At 45.0% G+C, this 19,937-nt stretch overlaps 1 protein-coding gene across 1 annotated transcript in view; it reads left to right on the top strand.

The window, feature by feature from the left end:
* Nucleotides 1-19,937, top strand: part of LOC144598239 (cAMP-dependent protein kinase catalytic subunit beta) — a 139,713-nt gene that overhangs the window by 86,133 nt on the left and 33,643 nt on the right. Inside the window, exon 2 of the mRNA XM_078408129.1 lies at nt 12,119-12,180. Coding sequence (XP_078264255.1) covers nt 12,119-12,180 — 62 coding nt within the window. The remainder of the gene's footprint in view (nt 1-12,118; nt 12,181-19,937) is intronic.

The following is a 19,937-nucleotide window of genomic DNA, read 5'->3' as shown; positions in this document are numbered from 1 at the left end:
GATCCCCGTACATTAACACTATCCTACACCCACTAGGGACAATTTTTACATTTACCCAGCCAATTAACCTACATACCTTTACGTCTTTGGAGTGTGTTGGAGGAAACCGAAGATCTCGGAGAAAACCCACGCAGGTCACGGGGAGAACGTACAAACTCCTTACAGTGCAGCACCCGTAGTCAGGATCGAACCTGAGTCTCCGGCGCTGCATTCGCTGTAAAGCAGCAACTCTACCGCTGCGCCACCATGCCGTAGAATTGAGATGCAGTGTAGAAACAGGCCCTTCGGCCCGCCGAGTCCGCGCTAACCCCATCTCACAATCCTACGCAAGAGGGACTATTTACAATTTACAGAAGCTAATTAACTTACAAACCTGTACGTCTTTGGAGGGTGGGTGGAAACCGGAGCATCCGGATTAAAAGTACCATTAGCAAATTTGCAGATGATACTAAGCTGGGAGGTAGTGTGAATTGTGAGGAAGATGCAATAAGGCTGCAGGGTGACTTGGACAGGTTGTGTGAGTGGGCGGATACATGGCAGATGCAGTTTAATGTAGATAAGTGTGAGGTTATTCACTTTGGAAGTAAGAATAGAAAGGCAGATTATTATCTGAATGGTGTCAAGTTAGGAGGAGGGGGAGTTCAACGAGATCTGGGTGTCCTAGTGCATCAGTCAATGAAAGGAAGCATGCAGGTACAGCAGGCAGTGAAGAAAGCCAATGGAATGTTGGCCTTCGTAACAAGAGGAGTTGAGTATAGGAGCAAAGAGGTCCTTCTACAGTTGTACCGGGCCCTGGTGAGACCGCACCTGGAGTACTGTGTGCAGTTTTGGTCTCCAAATTTGAGGAAGGATATTCTTGCTATGGAGGGCGTGCAGCGTAGGTTCACTAGGTTAATTCCCGGAATGGCGGGAATGTCGTATGTTGAAAGGCTGGAGCGATTGGGCTTGTATACACTGGAATTTAGAAGGATGAGGGGGGATCTTATTGAAACATATAAGATAATTAGGGGATTGGACACATTAGAGGCAGGAAACATGTTCCCAATGTTGGGGGAGTCCAGAACAAGGGGCCACAGTTTAAGAATAAGGGGTAGGCCATTTAGAACGGAGATGAGGAAGAACTTTTTCAGTCAGAGAGTGGTGAAGGTGTGGAATTCTCTGCCTCAGAAGGCAGTGGAGGCCAGTTCGTTGGATGCTTTCAAGAGAGAGCTGGATAGAGCTCTTAAGGATAGCGGAGTGAGGGGGTATGGGGAGAAGGCAGGAACGGGGTACTGATTGAGAGTGATCAGCCATGATCGCATTGAATGGCGGTGCTGGCTCGAAGGGCTGAATGGCCTACTCCTGCACCTATTGTCTATTGTCTATTGTCTATTGTCTAAAACCCCATGCAGTCTCAGGGAGTGAAGGTCAGGATCAAACCTGGGTCTCTGGTGCTGCAAGGCAGTAACTACCACAGTGCCATTCTAAAATTGCAACCTCCACCATTATGAAGGGCGAGTGTTTCAGGTGCCTAGAAATGCCGTGACCTGCAGGTTACTTGTCCTACCACCCCAGACATGAAGTAATTCACTGCTCCTTAATCGCTGCTGCGTGTAATCCTCGCTCAATGGTACTAGCGGGAGCACCCACCGCAGAGGACGGTTCAAGAAGATGGCCTGTCACCACTTTCTCGAGCAATTACAGATGGGCGATTAAATGCTGGATTCACTACAGGTGCCCAGATCGCAAAACGAATGAACAAAATAGCAAATACTTCAGCAAATTCACAGTGTATAAATGTACCTGAGGTCAGGATCAAACCCAAGTTTCTGGCTCTACCAGCTGTGCCTGTGTTAAAGCTGGAGTTGCTGATATTTTTGCCAAAGATTGAGCATTCTTTGGAGTTCTCAGGGGCTGTGAGACAGCATATCTACCAAGTGGGCCACAGAATTTGTATTGGGCAAAGGCTGTACCAGGTTTATATTGCTTGTCTGTGATTTCTGGTGGGTAGCTGCAAAATAAATGTGCCCTTAAACTGTGGTATTCTTATCAATAACAATCCCCAATTGTTATCAGAAATGATATAATTGGGTACAGTTAAATTAATGTCCGATTATCCAGAGGCCTGAACTTTTGACCAGGAGATATGAAATTAAATACTACTGCAACTGCTCGGGAACTTTAATTCAAGTAAGTAAACGTGGGGTAAAAAGATAATGGAGCCATATTGAATGCAGAAAAAAAAGATATTGGATGCAGGAAAAAAAAGGCTCACTAATTTCTATAACTAAAGAAAATAAATCGAGCATGATTGACCTTATGTACCTCCACAATTGACTCTCTTGTGATAGAATGATTATAAGATCATAAGTGATAGCAACAGAATTAGGCCATCCGACCCATCAAGTCTACTCCGCCAATCACGGCTGATCTGTCTCTCCCTCCTAACCCCATTCTCCTGCCTTCCCCCCACAACCTCCGACACCCGTACTCATCAAGAATGGTTCTGTTACTTCCCTCTCGCTCCACCTTTCGTATTTGTCCTTAACATTCTTACATGTTTCCAATGGGATCTTTACAATAGGTGTGGTTACTACTTCAAGTGATTTTAATGTACTTTCCAACTCAGTACAAAATCAACTCACAGACGTCTGTGAAAATGGAAACAGTTCGTTACCCAAGGACGGACTGTACATTCTGATTCATGCACTTGGTTTGAAAAGCTCGGGCTCCTTGACTGTAAGATGCAGCAGGACTAGTCCTTAAATTAGAACTGTTGCATTTAGAGCGAACAAGTCACTTGTATGACAATGCTGATTGGTTGTTGAGGCCACTCTACTTGGAACACAAAGTGCTGGAGGAACTCAGCGGGACAGGCAACATCTCGAGAGAGGAGGAATGGGCGATGTTTCAATGAAGACCCGGAAACGTCACCCAGACCTTCTCTCCAGAGATGCTGCCTGTCCGGCTGAGTTACTCCAGCTTTTTGTGTCTATCTTTGGTTTAAACCAGCATCTGCAGTTCCTTCCTACACATCTCTTAAGCGTAGATGGGTGACGTTTGGGTCAGGACCCTTCTTCAGACTGATGCTGCCTGACCTGCTGAGTTACTCCAGCACTTTGAATCACATTCAGAATGTGGACGCAGCCCAGACCATCACACAAACCAGCCTCCCTTCTATTTACTCCATTTATACCTCTCGCTGCCACCGCAAGGCCAGCAGCATAACCAAAGACGAGTCGCACCCTGGCCACTCCCTCTTCTCAGGCAAAAGGTACAGAAGTGTGAAGACATACACCTCCAGATTCAGGGACAGTTGCTTCCCAGCTGTTATCAGGCAACTGAACCATCCTACCACAACCAGGGAGCAGTGTTGAACTACTACCTACCTCTTTGGTGACCCTGGGACCATCTTTAATCGGACCTTGCTGGCTTTACCTTATTCCCTTATGTATCTATACGCTGTAAATGGCTTGATTTTAATCATGTATTGTCTTTCCACTGACTTTATAGCGCGCAACAAAAGCATTTCACTGTATCTCGGTACACGTAACAATAAACCAAACTCAATTAAACTTTGTCCTTTTTCATAAACCAGCATCTGTAGTTCCTGGTTTCTACACTTTGACTCGCTCTACTTGGTCTTGGATATCTTTAGCTCTTTGAAGTGAAGTTTTGGCACCACCCAGTCTCCATTTTCTTGATCAGTCTGAAGAAGGGTATCGACCCAAAACGTCGCCCATTCCTTCTCTCCAGAGATGCTGCCTGTCCCGTTGAGTTACTCCAGCTTTTTGTGTCTATCCGGTTTAAACCAGCATCTGTAGTTCCTTCTTATTCCATTTTTTTAAATAGTTTTTTGTTTGAAGATGCTTGAAAAGCATCTTGTGCTTTGTGATGTCGCTGTTGGTTTTCAATGGGATTACTGTGCAATAGTACCACTATCGGCTACATATACATGTTTTTTTTAAATCATTTGTTTAATCGTTCAGTTTGATGCTTCATCTTGTAGCACTGTCTAATTGTCCTTCATGTCCTATTATTTTGAAAGTTCCTTTACTGGGGCATAATGAATGAATGCATTTAAAAGCGGTAATGAGTAGCAATCAATTATGCAGCCAAGTATTCTTTCGTGATATTATTGTCAGCAATTTAAATAGTGCCAGGATTTTTAAGGAGATTTTCAAAGGGTTCATAGTCAGGTAAATCTGTAGATTAATATATTCAGCATTTTCACTCCATACAGATACGCAGTTGCTGCAGGGAACAACCTGTTTTCTCTTTTATCCATGTTCCCATCAGTGCCACTACTGTGACAGGAGTTCTTCACCCTGGTGTTAAAGAGGTTCAAACCATCGCCATATTTGTAATTAAGCCTTACAAGGTTGATCCATAATTGTATGGCTAGAGGTTTTTGTCAACTCAAGTGGACATTGATTACTACATGACATGACCAGTTTCCTGAAATCTTGGTGGCAATTCTGAATCTACTCCTGGTTTGGAGATTGACAGACACAAAACCATCCAAAGTACGTGTGAACTTTGCATCCTCTGAATGCCTTTTCACTTTTTTTACTCAGCAATAAGAATTTTGTGAAATTAAGTGTTACTTGCATTATCCATCAAAACTCACGTGCATTGTCCTACAAAAGGTCCTCTTGTTTCAAGCGTGGATATCAGCCAAAACATGACCCGATGAGCCAAAACATTATGACCACTTGCCTAATACACGGTTGGTCCTCCGTGTGCAGCCCCATACGCAGCAGGGTGCGATGCACTGTGTATTGTGACACATTCCTCCCGTGACCACCATTAAAATTTTCTGTGACTTGTGCCACAGTCGACCTTTTCTGTCGGTTCGGACCAGACGGGATAGCCTTCGTTGCCCTTGCGCATCGATGAGCCTTGGGCGCCCAACACCCTGTCTGTCGCCGGTTTGTGGTTTGTCCCTCCTTGGACCACTGTCGGTCGGTACTCACCACTGCTGACCGGGATCACCCCACAAGCCTTGCCGTTTCAGAGATGCTCTGACCCAGTCGTCTGGCCATAACAATTTGGCCTTTGTCAAAGTCGCTCAGGTCTTTACTCCTGCCCATTTCTCCTGCATCCAACACATCAACTTCAAGAGCTGACTGTTCACTTGCTGCCTAATATATCCCACCCCTTGACAGGTGCCATTGTAACAAGATAATCAATGTTATTCACTTCGCCTGTCAGTGGTCATAATGTTTTGGCTGATCGGTCGGTGTACATTTTCAATGGTGTTAAGCCTCGCTTTCTGTAACAATGTGGAATCCAGGAGATACGACGGTTGAGTTTTTCTCACCTCAACATCGTCCTCCCCCCCCTCCCCCTACACTCAAATTCACCTCTTTACTTTAGACTTTAGAGATACAGCATGGAAACGGGCCCTTCGACCCACCAACTCCAGCGATCACCCCGTCCACTAGCACTATCCTACTTAAAGAGGCAATTTATCATTTTTACCGACGCCAATTAACCTACAAACTTGCATGTCTTTGGAGTGTGAGAGGAAACCAGGGCACCCATGCAGTCAAAGGGAGAACGTACAAACTCCATACAGACAGGACCCATAGTCAGGATCAAACCTGTGTCTCTGGCGCAGTAAGGCAGCAAGGCTGCGCCACTGTGCCGCCCAAATGACTCCACTTCTTCCCTTCCCCCCCCCCCAATCACGATGACCTACCCTCTCCTATTTGTTACCATGTGTATCCTGATCATCATTCTCTTTGCTCCTATGTTCTGATTTACTTTTCATCCAATTCTGCACCTGTGCCATAGCTTGGACTACGGATGGTTTTGCCCTGTTTTGGTTTAAGGTCCCGAGCCCCAGTCGTGACTTGCCCACGTGACCTGTCTTCATTAGCCATTTGGCCCTCAAAAATTGTCCAATGTTCCAAATATTTGGCTCATCTTATGAATATGTTATGACCAAATGTGTCAACCCCACAGTTGGCCAAAAATGCAGTTGAAAGCAGTAAAATATCGATCATGGGTCATAATTTCACTGGGGCACCAATGGTTTTAATCTCCATTACAATCTCCTTTTTATATGATTGATGTCCAGAAAACACTCGCTGAGGAATTGTGATATGGCTTGGTATTAGCATTGGTGAGGGATTGGGCCTGTGGCAGGCTGATCTGCTGGAGGAGATTGCCATCAAATCATTGGAGTGCTTTTATGCCTCCTGGCGAGGCAGTGAGATGAATTATCCATTAAAGTCCCTATTAAAGAGAAATTCTCCAAATATATCTTGTCATTGTGGCTGATCTGATTTGTTTGTACATTGTCCTCTAGTGGCTGGTTCTTGTAAACCCTTCCTCCCTTAAGTTGCTAGGATGGACACAAAAAGCTGGAGGAACTCAGTGGATCAGACAGCATTTCTGAAGAATAGGAATAGGTGACGTTTCGGGTCGAGACCCTTCTTCAGACCCTTTTTCTCCAGAGATGCTGTCTGGCCCGCTGAGTTATTCCAACCTATTGTGTCTATCTTCGGTTTAAACCAGCATCTGCAGTGTCTTTCTGCAAATAAAACTAATTTGACTTGTCTGCTGCATAGTAGATGCTAACTATCCAGATTTACCTGATAAAGAGTAATGAAATGTAGATATTGAAAACTTACAAAATATCTGTGCACGTCAGCTATCATTCTATAAGTTTTGAATTTCAAAGTCAAGAGTGTTGAATTGTCAGTTGTTCTGGCAATGGAGCAAAGAAGTTCTGACTGCAGCAGCTCATCAGGCCCATTTACACAATTACACACAAATATACACTGATCAAAAGATATTTGCCTATGGTTCCAATCTACTGTTTACCTTTATTTCAACAAATGTACCCTTCTCTTGATTCTTCTAAACAGGTTATTTTCTTATCACCTTTTTATTTAAAAAGATAAATGCATTTTAAAGGGTGATCCATCACTGAATTGTTTAAATATTTAATGCATGTCTTCAACCAAATTGAGGGAGATTTGGTTGAAATGAATGTACTTAAAATTTGTAAGACAAGTCCTGCTTTGAAAGAGATTTGATAAGAGATTTCTGAAACACGTCTTTATATTGATCGGCATGTAACAAATAATATGGAACACGCTTCAAATTTGTTTGTATCTTTGTGGATGGTCAGTCTGCTTCTGCTGAACTTGCCCTGAGACTAACTGCAAAAGTCTTGTGTTTCATGTTGTAGAAATTACCTTGTTTTTTTGCACCGGTGTGTGTAGGTGTGTTTTCCTGGAATTCCATTCGTAATTTGTTTTGTGCAGGGATGGGAAAAAAGGTGTTTTCCTGGGAATTAACGGTTGGACCCACCTCCATTTTGTTCACTCCTTTCTTGGGCCACAGAGGGGGACCTGCAAAGTTGAAACTCGGCCATAGCCTGCATTCCAGTTTACCTGGAAGTTGGCCAAATGCTGCACGTTCCTCCGAGACGATACAATAAAACTTTATTCATCCGGGGAGGGAAATTGGTCTGCCAACAGTCACAACACACAACAAGGTACACGAAAAATTGAAATTAAAAGTGAAAACAAAAAGAAAAAGACAAGCGACTGTTGGCTGGCTGCCCTGTACAATAGCGCCTTCACTGGAACGAGCGAACAAACAAATTATTGATATCCATTATTAATATTTCATATCATATCATATCATATATATATACAGCCGGAAACAGGCCTTTTCGGCCCACCAAGTCCGTGCCGCCCAGCGATCCCCGTACATTAACACTATCCTACACCCACTAGGGACAATTTTTACATTTACCCAGCCAATTAACCTACATATGTTTTGAATGTGTTCAGATCAAAAGGCACTTCTGGCTTTTGATTTGCATCTTTGAAGTTGCAGCTTGAGAAAGTATAACCAGAATTTTTCAAGAAATAATTTGCCATCAGCAAAGATGACCTCCTTTTTTAACCAATATCATGTTTGCATCTTAACTTAACCATGACTATTCATCGAGCACTGATTCATTGAATTACTCACCCTGCCAAGAAATAATTTTATCCCTCCCTCTGGCCAAAGTCTTAATATTTCACTTGTGGCACTCAATGCTAATTAAATAGAGATTTACTTGTTAGTTTAGTTAAGTTTAGAGATACAGCACAGGAACAGATCCTTCGGCCCACCAAGTCCACGCCGACCAGCGATCCCCGTGCATTAACACTAACCTACACACTAGGGACAATTTACAATCTTACTTAAGCCAATTAGCCTACAAACGTATACAAGTCAAGTCAAGTTTATTTGTCACACACACATAAATGTGCAGTGAAATGAAAGATTACCCACAGTCCAACAACAAGAGCAATAAAAGCAATAAAAATAAGCAATAACACACACAATCAAACAAAAAGAAACAGAAAGAAACATCCATCACAGTGAGTCTCCTCCAGTCACCTCCTCACTGTGATGGAAGGCCAGAATGTCTTTTCTCTTCCCCTGCCGTCTTCTCCCGCGGTCAGGCTGTTGTAGTTGCCACGTTCCAGGCCGCGCCGGACACATCTTTGGAGTGTGTGAAGAAACCGGGCACCCAGGGGAAAACCCACGCAGGTCACAGGGAGAACGTACAAACTGCGCACAGACAGCGCCCGTGGTCGGGATGGAACCCGGGTCTCTCCCACTGTGAGGCAGCAACTCTACCGCTGCGCCACCCCACGCCACCCATCATATCATATAATATATATACAGGGCCTTTTCGGCCCACCAAGTCCGAGCCGCCCAGCGATCCCCGTACATTAACACTATCCTACACCCACTAGGGACAATTTTTACATTTACCCAGCCAATTAACCTACAAACCTGTACGTCTTTGACGATGATGGCCCTCCTGAGATAATGGTTGCCCTTTACTCCCAGGTTCTCACTTTTCTCCACTCCCTGTTTGGGTATGGTCATCGTTTACTAATTCAAGTGGACAAATTGTTATAACTTGTATTTTTGACATTGGGAGTGTGAAATGTATGTTCTATTTGTAATTCATCCTTTCTACTGTGGTTAAATTCATGAACTTTTTTCTCTCCTTCTTTTCTTCTCATCATCTCATGCCTTTGGTTACTTGGGTGATTGTCCTGAAAACCCTTGATGAACTGTAGAGACCTTTGGTATGCGCGTTATTTCATAAGAAGCCCAAAGTCATAGAAGGTCAAATTTTAATATTTTTTTAAATTCAGATCGTGACGCAAGGCACATTTAGTTTCAAATGAAAACACCTTAACAAATGGAGACGTATTGAAGATGTTAATTGCAAAAAAAGCAATGGTCAACAAAAATTATAATTTTTAAGTTTGGAGGCCTGTGACCTATTGGCAGTCTACTTACGGCTTGTAATCCTTACCAATGATTTGGATGACAACATTAACATGGTTGCAAAGTTTTCAGATGACACCAAAATTGGTGGTATAGTGGATTGTGAGTAGGGTTATCTAAGATTACAACAAAATCAAAAGCAGCTGGGCAAGTTTAGAACCAGAGGGCACAGCCTCCGAATAAAAGGACGTACCTTTTAGAATGAAGATGAGGGATTTCTTTAGCCAGAGGGCGGTGAAACTGGAATTAATTGCCACAGACGGCTCTGGAGGCCAAGGCATTGGGTATTTTTAAAGCTGAGATTTATAGTTTCTTGCTTAGAAATGATGTCAAAGGTTGTGGGGAGAAGGCAAGAGAATGAATGGGATTGAGAGAGAAGAATAAATCAGCCGTGATTGAATGGCTGAATGGACACGTTGGGCCGAATGGCCTAATTCTGCTCCTATGTCTTTAGTCTTACGGAGAAGTGAGCCAAAGAGTGGCAGATGGAATTTAACTCTGATATGTGCAAGTTCTTGCAATTTAGTACATTAAACCAGGGCAGGACTTGCACAGTAAATGGTAGGGCCTTGGAGAGTATTGTAGAAAAGAGACCTAGGGTACTGAAAGTGGAGGCACAGTTCAGCAAGGTGGTGAAAGCAGTGTTTGGCATGCTTGCCTTCATGAGTCTGGACATTGAGTACAGGATCTAGGCATCATGTTTCAACTATAGAAGACATTGGTGAGACTACACTTGGAATATTGTTTGGCTCTGGTTGCCATAGGAAGGATGCCATTAAGCTGGAAAGGGTGCAGAAAAAAATGTGCAATGGATATTATGAACCAGAGGACATAGGTTTAAGGTGACGAGAGATATCATATCATATCATATCATATATATACAGCCGGAAACAGGCCTTTTCGGCCCTCCAAGTCCGTGCCGCCCAGCGATCCCCGTACATTAACACTATCCTACACCCACTAGGGACAATTTTTACATTTACCCAGCCAATTAACCTACATACCTGTACGTCTTTGGAGTGTGGGAGGAAACCGAAGATCTCGGAGAAAACCCACGCAGGTCACGGGGAGAACGTACAAACTCCTTACAGTGCAGCACCCGTAGTCAGGATCGAACCTGAGTCTCCGGCGCTGCATTCGCTGTAAAGCAGCAACTCTACCGCTGCGCTACCGTGGAAGGGTAGGGTGTGAAAACAAGAGATCATAGGGGACAAAGCTCTAGGAATATGTAGAATAGATTGTTAGCTGAGGGGAAGGTGACAATGAAGCATACATTGTAAAATTTAATCAGGAGGACAGTCAGACTGGTCGGAGAACTAGGATTGGGAGGTACACACAAAATGCTGGAGTAACTCAGAGGGACAGGCAGCATCTCTGGAGAGAAGGAATGGGTGACGTTTTGGGTCGAGACCCTTCTTCAGGATGGGGGAGGGATGGAGAGACAGAGGGAAAGCAAGGGTTACTTGAAGTTAGAGATCTTATAGAGGTATACAAAATCATGAGAGGAATAGATTGGGTAGATGCACAGAGTCTCTTGCCCAGAGTCAGGGAATCGAGGACCAGAGATCATAGATTCAAGGTGAGGGGGGAAAAGATTTAATAGGAATCTGAGGGGTTATTTTTTAACACAAAGGGTGGTGGGTGTATGGACAAGCTGTCAGAGGAGGTAGTTGAGGCTGGGAGAATCACAACGTTTAAGAAACAGTTAGACGGGTACATGGACAGGACAGGTTTGGAGGGATGTGGGCCAAACGCAGGCAAATGGGACTAGTGTAGCCGGGACATGTTGGCTGGTGTGAGCAAGGTGGGCCTGTTTCCATGCTGTATCACTCTATGACTCTAACTGAATGGCTGGAGTTTTTTGCCTGGATCCTAGGAGGCCAGGGGTGACATAACCGAGAGGATATATCTGTCTGAGAGGGGAATGATTTATAAGGGGCACGAGGGTCAATCTTTTGACACAGAGGGTAGTGCCTGCATGGAACGAGCTGCTGAGGGACAATTGCAATGTTAAGAAGACATTTAGAGAGAAACGTGGATCGCAAAGGTTTGGAAGGAAAAGGGCCAAATCTTGGCAAATGGGACTAGCTTAGGTAAACAGTGGTAAGAATACATTGAGCGGAAGGGCCTTTTTCCATGCTGCATAATTCTAACACTATTTGCAAATTGAATAATGTTTCATGTGATATCTGGAAGTGCTCCTGTAGTTTGCAAAAACTTCATAAAAGTTTAGAAATAATACCAAACAAAATTATGTACTCTCCAATGAAGGTTCAATGTGGTTATTATAAGATCACTTCCTAATGGCGATTTAGTTTCCTGACTTCAAAGTCACTACAAATCACAAAGTCAGATCGGCCTCTTAATACTGTAAAGAACTCAAAAATTCAACCTTCTGTGACTATGAGCCGCTTTGGTTTGCATTATTTTACAGCTTTAGTGTGTGTGTGTCTGTGCTGATGGTCATTTTGCATTTCCATCCATTGCTTCGTAGCCATGTAACATTAAACCTGTGTGCTTAGTTGTTGCCTGGATTTTATTTTACATTTGTTTTAAGTTGTTGCGAACTAGTAGCGATAGCTACAAGTTCCGATAAAACTCCTCCACTCAGAAGCTTTAAGTTTGTGCAACAGAAATGTTGAAAATATATTTTTGTATCTTGTGTCCAAGTCGTTTTGCATATTTGGCCATCCTTAAGGTTTGATTTTCAATGTTTGCAATGGTTTTACTACTTGCACACCTGATAATTCAACTATTTTGCCTTCATACGCCGGTGGTTTTGTTTCTAATCTTTGCATCACTTTGCTTTTTCTTTTAGTGAAAGAGTTCTTAGCAAAAGCCAAAGAAGATTTCTTAAGAAAATGGGAAAGTCCACCACAGGTAAAGTTAACATTTTTAGACGTCGGGGCAACGTGTTATATTTGGAGAGATAAATGAGAGAGCAATCATGTTTTACGTCATCAACCCAGTCAAGATATGGGATCAAATCCATTTATAAAAGTTGGAAGTCAGCTATTAGCTACACATGACGCGAATCTGGCAAATAATCATTCTTCTTCCAAGGGTCTGCCAATGGCTTTCCTCTCAAGGTGAAAAATACATGTTGAAAATGGAAAATATTACAAAATGATGTGGAGCCAGAGGCCACAGTTTAAGAATAAGGGGTAGGCCATTTAGAACGGAGATGAGGAAAAACTCTTTCAGTCAGAGAGTTGTGAATCTGTGGAATTCACTGCCTCAAAAGGCAGTGGAGGCCAATTCTGTGAATGCATTCAAGAGAGAGCTAGATAGAGCTCTTAAGGATAGCGGAGTCAGGGGGTATGGGGAGAAGGCAGGAACGGGGTACTGATTGAGAATGATCAGCCATGATCACATTGAATGGTGGTGCTGACTCGAAGGGCCGAATGGCCTACTCCTGCACCTATTGTCTATTGAATTGGGTCAGCGCAATCTTTTGCCCAGAGTAGAGACATCGACCTGCCGGAGGAAGTAGTTGAGGCAGGACTTTTGCAACATTTAAGAAACATTTTGACAGGTGCATGGATAGGGTTAGTTTAGCGGGATATGGGCGAAAAGCAGGCAGGTGGGACAGATTCAGATGGGGCATGTTGGGCAGCGGTGGCAAGTTGGGTCCAAGAGCCTGTTTCCACACAGTATGACTATTGAGTTCATAAGTGTTAGGAGCAGAATTAGGCTATTCGGCCCATCAAGTCTATTCCGCCATTCAATCATGGCTGATCTATCTCTTCCTCTCAACCCCATTCTCCTGCCTTCTACCCACAACCCCTGACACCCGCCCTAGTCAAGAATCTTATCTATCTCTGCCTTAAAAATATCCATTGACGGCCTCCATAGACTTCTGTGACAATGAATTCCACAGATTCACCACCCTCTGACTAAAGAAATTCTTCTTATCATATCATATCATATATCTACAGCCGGAAACAGGCCTTTTCGGCCCTCCAAGTCCGTGCCGCCCAGTGATCCCCGTACATTAACACTATCCTACACCCACTAGGGACAATTTTTACATTTACCCAGCCAATTAACCTACATACCTGTACGTCTTTGTCTTCATCTCCTTCCTAAAGGAGTGTCCTTTAATTCTGAGGCTGTGACCTCTGGTCCTAGACTCTCCCACTAGTAGAAACATCCTCTCCACATCCACTCTATGTAGGCCTTTCACTATTCCGTAAATTTCAATGAGATTCTCCCTTCTAAACTCCAGCGAGTAGAGGCCCATTGCCATCAATCGTCCATCATATGTTAACCCACTCATTCTCATAAACCTCCTCTGGACCCTCTCCAGAGCCAGCACATCCTTCCTCAGATATGGGGCCCAAAACTGCTCACAATACTCCACAAATACTCTTATGACCTTGCTGCAAGGAGGAGTGTTTAATGAAACAGGCCGAAGCGGATTGATGTAGTAGAGTTGCGATAAGGCCATAATTTACAACTGACTGTAGTTACCTACATGTCTGATGCTCAGGCAAAGTTATAAAAGTGATTTCTATTTACTTTCATTGTACAAAAAGAAAATGATAACATCGTGAACAGTGATGTTCATTTGATCAACATGGTTTATGAAAGGTCAATTAATTTTGACGGATTTGCTCAGATTCTCTCTGAATGTGACAGGGAGAGCCGTCAAAGGGGAGCCTGTAGATGAATTGTTGAAGCCATTTGTCGAGGTGCCACATGAGAGGTTGGTGCCTAGATTAACGAGCTGGGGAATGTACGTTAACGTGGATTGGAAACTGGCTGTCACTGAGGAAAATTTAAAATCTATCTATATACTAAAACTCTCATTTGTTTGTTTGTTTGTTCCTGAACTACAACCAAAACGGTACACGATAGCGCAACGATTTTAGATCCACCTTACTCACCATCTTCCCTTTGGTGCTAATGGAAGAAGTTTCATTGAAATTGGTGTTATATTTTTTAAGTCATTCACATTTTAAAGTATAAATCTGTCTCTTAGGGAGGGAGGGAGGGAGAGGCGGAGGAGGGAGGATACGAGGATCAAGGGGGGTGGGGAGGAGGAGGGAGGGGGTGGGGAGGAGGAGGGAGGGGGTAGGGGGGGAGGAGAGTGTGTTGCACCAATGCAGGAGAGGTTTGGGCCCAACGGGTCCACTTGGTCTAGTGTAGAATAAAATGGGACTTCTAGATGGTGGAGAATCCCATGGATTAATTCTTGGCTTACAATTGTATACTATTTACATTAATGATCTGGAAGAGAGAACAAAGTGCAAGGTGTAGGATGGTGGCCATCTGGAACGAGCGGCCAGAGGTAGTTGAGGCAGGTGCTGTAACAGCACTTAAGACATTTGGACAGGTGCATGGATGGAAAATGTATGGAGGGATATGGGCCAAACATGGGAAGGTGGGACTAGTTTAGATAGGGCATCTTGCTCAGTATGGATAAATTTGGCCAAAGGACTCGTTTCCATGGTGGATGAGTCTATGAGTCTCTTTAACCCTGTAAAGCATCTTTGAGTGTTTAGAAAAGCGCTATACAAATGTAATGCATTATTATTATTATTATTATGATGCTACTCCCCCTCCAGTCAAGCCAATTTTGGATCGGGTTTGCCAAAACTCTTGGAGCCAATGTGTCATAACATTCTGTCCCAGCCAACCATGCGCATTGATTACAAGAGTTGGTTGCACTCAGTGGTCAGCATTTCTGGTCACTGCCCTTTAGAAAGTCTTTTAGAAAGGATGTGGTAGCAGAATGCAAAAGAGATTCACCAGGATATTGGATTGGAGGGCTTGAATTACAAATGAGCACTGGATAGGCTTGTATTCACAAAATGCTGGAGTAACTCAGCAGATCAGGCAGCATCTCAGGAGAGAAGGAATGGGTGATGTTTCGGGTCGAGACCCTTCTTCAGACTGATGTTGGGGACGGGACAAAGGAAGGATATAGGTGGAGACAGGAAGACTGTGGGAGATCTGGGATGGGGGAGGGGAAGAGAGGGACAGAGGAACTATCTAAAGTTGGAGAAGTCAATGTTCAAACCACTGGGCTGCAAGTTGCCCAGGCGAAATATGAGGTGCTGTTCCTCCAATTTCCGGTGGGCCTCACTATGGCACTGGAGGAGGCCCATGACAGAAAGGTCAGACTGGGAGTGGGAGGGGGAATTGAAGTGCTCAGCCACCTGGAGATCAGGTTGGTTAAGGCAGACTGAGCGAAGGTGTTGAGCAAAGCGATCGCCGAGCCTGCGTTTGGTTTCGCCAATGTAAAGAAGTTGACGTCTAGAGCAGCGGATGCAATAGATGAGGTTGGAGGAGGTGCAGGTGAACCTCTGTCACCTCGAAAGACTGTTTGGGTCCTTGGATGGAGTTGAGGGGGGAGGTAAAGAGACAGGTGTTGCATCTCCTGCGGTTGCAGGGGAAAGTGCCCGGGGATGGAGTGGTTTGGGTAGGAAGGGACGAGTGGACCAGGGAGTTACGGAGGGAACGGTCTCTGCGGAACGCAGAAAGGGGAGGGGGTAGGAAGATATGGCCAGTGGTGGGGTCCTGTTGTAGGTGACGGAAATGTTGGCAGATGATTTGTTGGATACTCTGGCTGGTGGGGTGGAAGGTGAGAACGAAGGGGATTCTGTCCTTGTTACGAATGGGGAGAGGGGGAGCAAGAGCGGAGCTGCGGGATGTAGAAGAGACCCTAGTGAGAGCCTCATCTTTAATGGAAGAGGGGAAGCCCCCTTTCCTGAAGAATGAGGACATCTCTGATGCCCTAGTGTGAAACACCTCATCCCGGGCGCAGATGCGGCGTAGACGGAGGAATTGGGAGTAGGGGATAGACGTTTTGCAGGGGACCGGGTGGGAAGAAGTGTAGTCCAGATAGCTGTGCGAGTCAGTGGGTTTATAGTAGATGTCAGTCACTAGTCTGTCTCCTGTGATGGAGATGGTGAGGTCCAGAAACGGGAGGGAGATGTCGGAGGTAGTCCAGGTTAGGCTTGGGTTATTTTCACTGGAGCCCAGGAAACTGAGGGGTGACTTGAAAGGTTTATAAAATTGAGGCCCATGGGTCGATAGTTGCTGGTTTCATTTCAAAGGGTAGATCAGTATAAAACTAGAGGGAATCAATTTAAGGCAAAAGGGAGAAATATTTAAAGGTGATTGGAGGGCAAGATTTTTTCAAGTGTCAAGAGCCACATGTTTAATTATCATGTGTACCAACAAAAGAGCAATGAAATTCTTACTTACTGCAGCTTAACAGGCCTGTTAATGCAATAACGTACAGATATTATAATCAAAAACACGAAATTAATAAATAATACTAGTCAACAATAATAGTGCAAAAAACAAAGTCGGTAGTGCAACTGAAGGCACTATCCCCAAACGATCCTAGTTGCTGAGGTTAGTGTTGTGTTGCGTTCAAGAGCCTGTGAAATGAGACCAAGGTGGTGGTGGTGGTGGTCTCAACCAGAAACGTCACCCAGTCCTTCTCTCCAGAGGTGCTGTCTGTCCCGCTGAGTTACTCCCGCATTTTGTATCTCCCTGTGGTCTTTCATGATACTGACTGCCATTGGCTTTCCTGACAATACCAACAGTTGAAGCACCTGGACTGGTGGCTGAATGAGCAGGGATCAGAGTGAGAATGCAGGCAAAGTGAGATTAGTAGAGGCAGGCGTGATGGGCAATGGTGAGTTGGGCTGAAGGACCAGTAGAACTCCATGACTAACTCTGGAGAAGTGAGACATTTCCCTTTCCCTTGAGGTAGTTTGCTTGCTTATGATGGTAACTAAACAAAAAAGAAGAAATTGGGTTAAATTAATTCAATATATCCATACATTATTCTTGGAGAACCTAGCGCTGTTGTGCAGAATATGGAGCGATGGTCATGTGGCTAATGATTACAATAGTTTTACATTGCAGGTCTTTAGCCGAGGTATTTAAATGAGGTTGTTAAAATTGACCAAGTACCTCTGGATTTAAGAAGAAATTGTTCATTTTGCTGTCATTTGACCTCTGTAGGGGATATTTTAAATGCTGTGCCATGCTGTGTCGGATTAGGTAAAGGGGAGGTGCATCGAGACCTGGGTGTCCTTGTACACCAGTCACTGAAAGTAAGCGTGCAGGTACAGCAGGCAGTGAGGAAAGCAAATGGCATGTTGGTCTTCATAACGAGAAGATTTGAGTATAGGAGCAAAGAGGTCCTTCTGCAGTTGTACAGGGCCCTGGTGAGACCACATCTGGAGTATTGTGTGCAGTTTTGGTCTCCTAATTCGAGGAAGGACGTCTTTGCTATTGAGGCAGTGCAGAGTAGGTTCACGAGGTTAATCCCCAGGATGGCGGGACTGTCATATTAGAAAAGATTGGAAAGTCTGGGCTTGTGTTCACTGGAGTTTAGAAGGATGAGTGGGAATCTTATAGAGACGTATAAAATTATGAAAGGACTGGACAAGCTAGATGTAGGAAAAATGTTCCCAATGTTGGTGGAGTCCAGAACCAGCGGCCACAGTCTAAGAATAAAGGGGAGGCCATCTAAAACTGGGGTGAGAAAAAACTTTTTCACTCAGAGAGTTGTGAATTTGTGGAATTCTCTGCCACAGAGGGCAGTGGAGGCCAATTCACTGGATGAATTTAAAAGAGCAGTAGCAGCAATCAGCAGCAGCAGCTTGGGAAGTATTGTGTGGAGATAGTAAGGAGTAAGACCTGTGTGATCTCCCGGACAAGTTTTGATCGCCTAGCTTGGGGTCGGAGAGGAATTTCCCGGATTTTTTTCCCCAAATTGGCCTGGGTTTTTTAATCCGGTTTTTCGCCTCTCCCAGGAGATCACTCAGTTATTTTGGGTGGGCGGTTGGAGCGGGTGGAGCAGCGGCCGGGCGGTAGGTTTAGTAACCGAGCACGGGCCTTTGTTTGGAGAGTATGAGTGCCAGGGCAGTTTATTGTTCTGGGTGTCGGATGTGGGGAATCTGGGAGTCTGATAGTCTTCCAGACATCCACATCTGCGCCAGGTGCGATGAGATGGGGCTCCTAAGGGACCGTATTAGGAACCTGGAGCGGCAGATTGATGACCTCCGTCTGGTTAGGGAGAGTGAGGAGGTTATAGAGAAGAGTTATAAAGAGGTGGTCACTCCAAGACCACGGGAGGTAGACAAGTGGGTCACGGTTAGGGGGGGCAAGGAGCAGAGGCAGGGACGAGAGAGTACCCCAGTGGATGTACCCCTTGGTAATAAATATTCCTGTTTAGGTGTTGTTGGGGAGTATAGCCTACCTGGGGGCAGCGACGGTGCCCGGGCCTCTGGCACGGAGTCCGGCCCTGTTGCTCAGAAGGGTAGGGAAAGGAAGAGGAGAGCGATAGTGATAGGGGACTCTATAGTGAGGGGGTCAGATAGGCGATTCTGTGGACGCAGTCAGGAGACCCGGATGGTGGTTTGCCTCCCTGGTGCCGGTGTCCGGGATCCTGAAAGGGGAGGGAGAAGAGCCAGAGGTCGTGGTACATATGGGTACCAACAATATAGGTAGGATAAGTCAAGTCAAGTCAATTTTATTTGTATAGCACATTTAAAAACAACCCACGTTGACCAAAGTGCTGTACATCTGATTATGTACTAAGGAAAAAAATGAAACATACAGTAGCACGCAAACAGTTCACAGCGCCTCCTCAATGAGCCTCAAACGCTAGGGAGTAGAAATAGGTTTTGAGCCTGGACTTAAAGGAGTCGATGGAGGGGGCAGTTCTGATGGGGAGAGGGATGCTGTTCCACAGTCTAGGAGCTGCAACCGCAAAAGCGCGGTCACCCCTGAGCTTAAGCCTAGACCGCGGGATAGTGAGTAGCCCCAAGTCGGCCGACCTGAGGGACCTGGAGTTAGAGAGGGGGGTTAGAAGATTTTTGATGTAGGGGGGGGAATGTCCATTTAGGGCTTTATACGTGAATAGGAGCATGAAGTTGATTCTGTACCGTACAGGGAGCCAGTGGAGAGAGGCCAGAATCGGGGTGATGTGGTCCCTTTTACGGGTACCCGTCAGGAGTCTCGCTGCGGCGTTTTGGAGCAGTTGCAGGCGGGAAGAGGTCCTGAAAGGAGAATTTAGGGGGCTAGGAAGAGAGTTAAAAAAAGGACTAGGTAGAGGATTGAAGTGTAGGACATCTAAGGTTGTAATCTCTGGATTACTCCCTGTGCCACGAGCTAGTGAGTCTAGAAATAGGAGGATAGAGCAGTTTAATGTGTGGCTCAGGAGTTGGAGCAGAGGGGAGGGATTCGTTTTTCTGGATAATTGGGCCTGTTTCTGGGAAAGGTGGGAACTGTATAGGCCGGACGGTCTTCACCTTAACCAGAGGGGAACCAATATCCTGGCGGGGAGGTTTGCTAGCACTGTTGGGGAGGGTTTAAACGAATTTGGCAGGGGGTTGGGATACAGCATGGAGCTAGTATAGGGGGTGAGGAGAAGGAAAATGTAGAGGAAAAAACTGGTCAGATTGGGAGGCAGAACAAGAATGCCCCAGCACAATGGGGCAGGGCAAGTCTGAACGGCATTTATTTTAATGCAAGGAGTATTGGAAGCAAGGGGGATGAATTGAAGGTGTTACTGAACACATGGGAGTACGACATTGTTGCCATTACGGAAACATGGTTGAAGGAAGGGCAGGACTGGCAGCTCAATATTCCAGGATATAGAATCT

Source organism: Rhinoraja longicauda, chromosome 11, assembly GCF_053455715.1.
Source record: "Rhinoraja longicauda isolate Sanriku21f chromosome 11, sRhiLon1.1, whole genome shotgun sequence".
NCBI classification, from domain to species: domain Eukaryota; kingdom Metazoa; phylum Chordata; class Chondrichthyes; order Rajiformes; family Arhynchobatidae; genus Rhinoraja; species Rhinoraja longicauda.
This window is presented reverse-complemented; position numbering and strand designations above follow the sequence as displayed.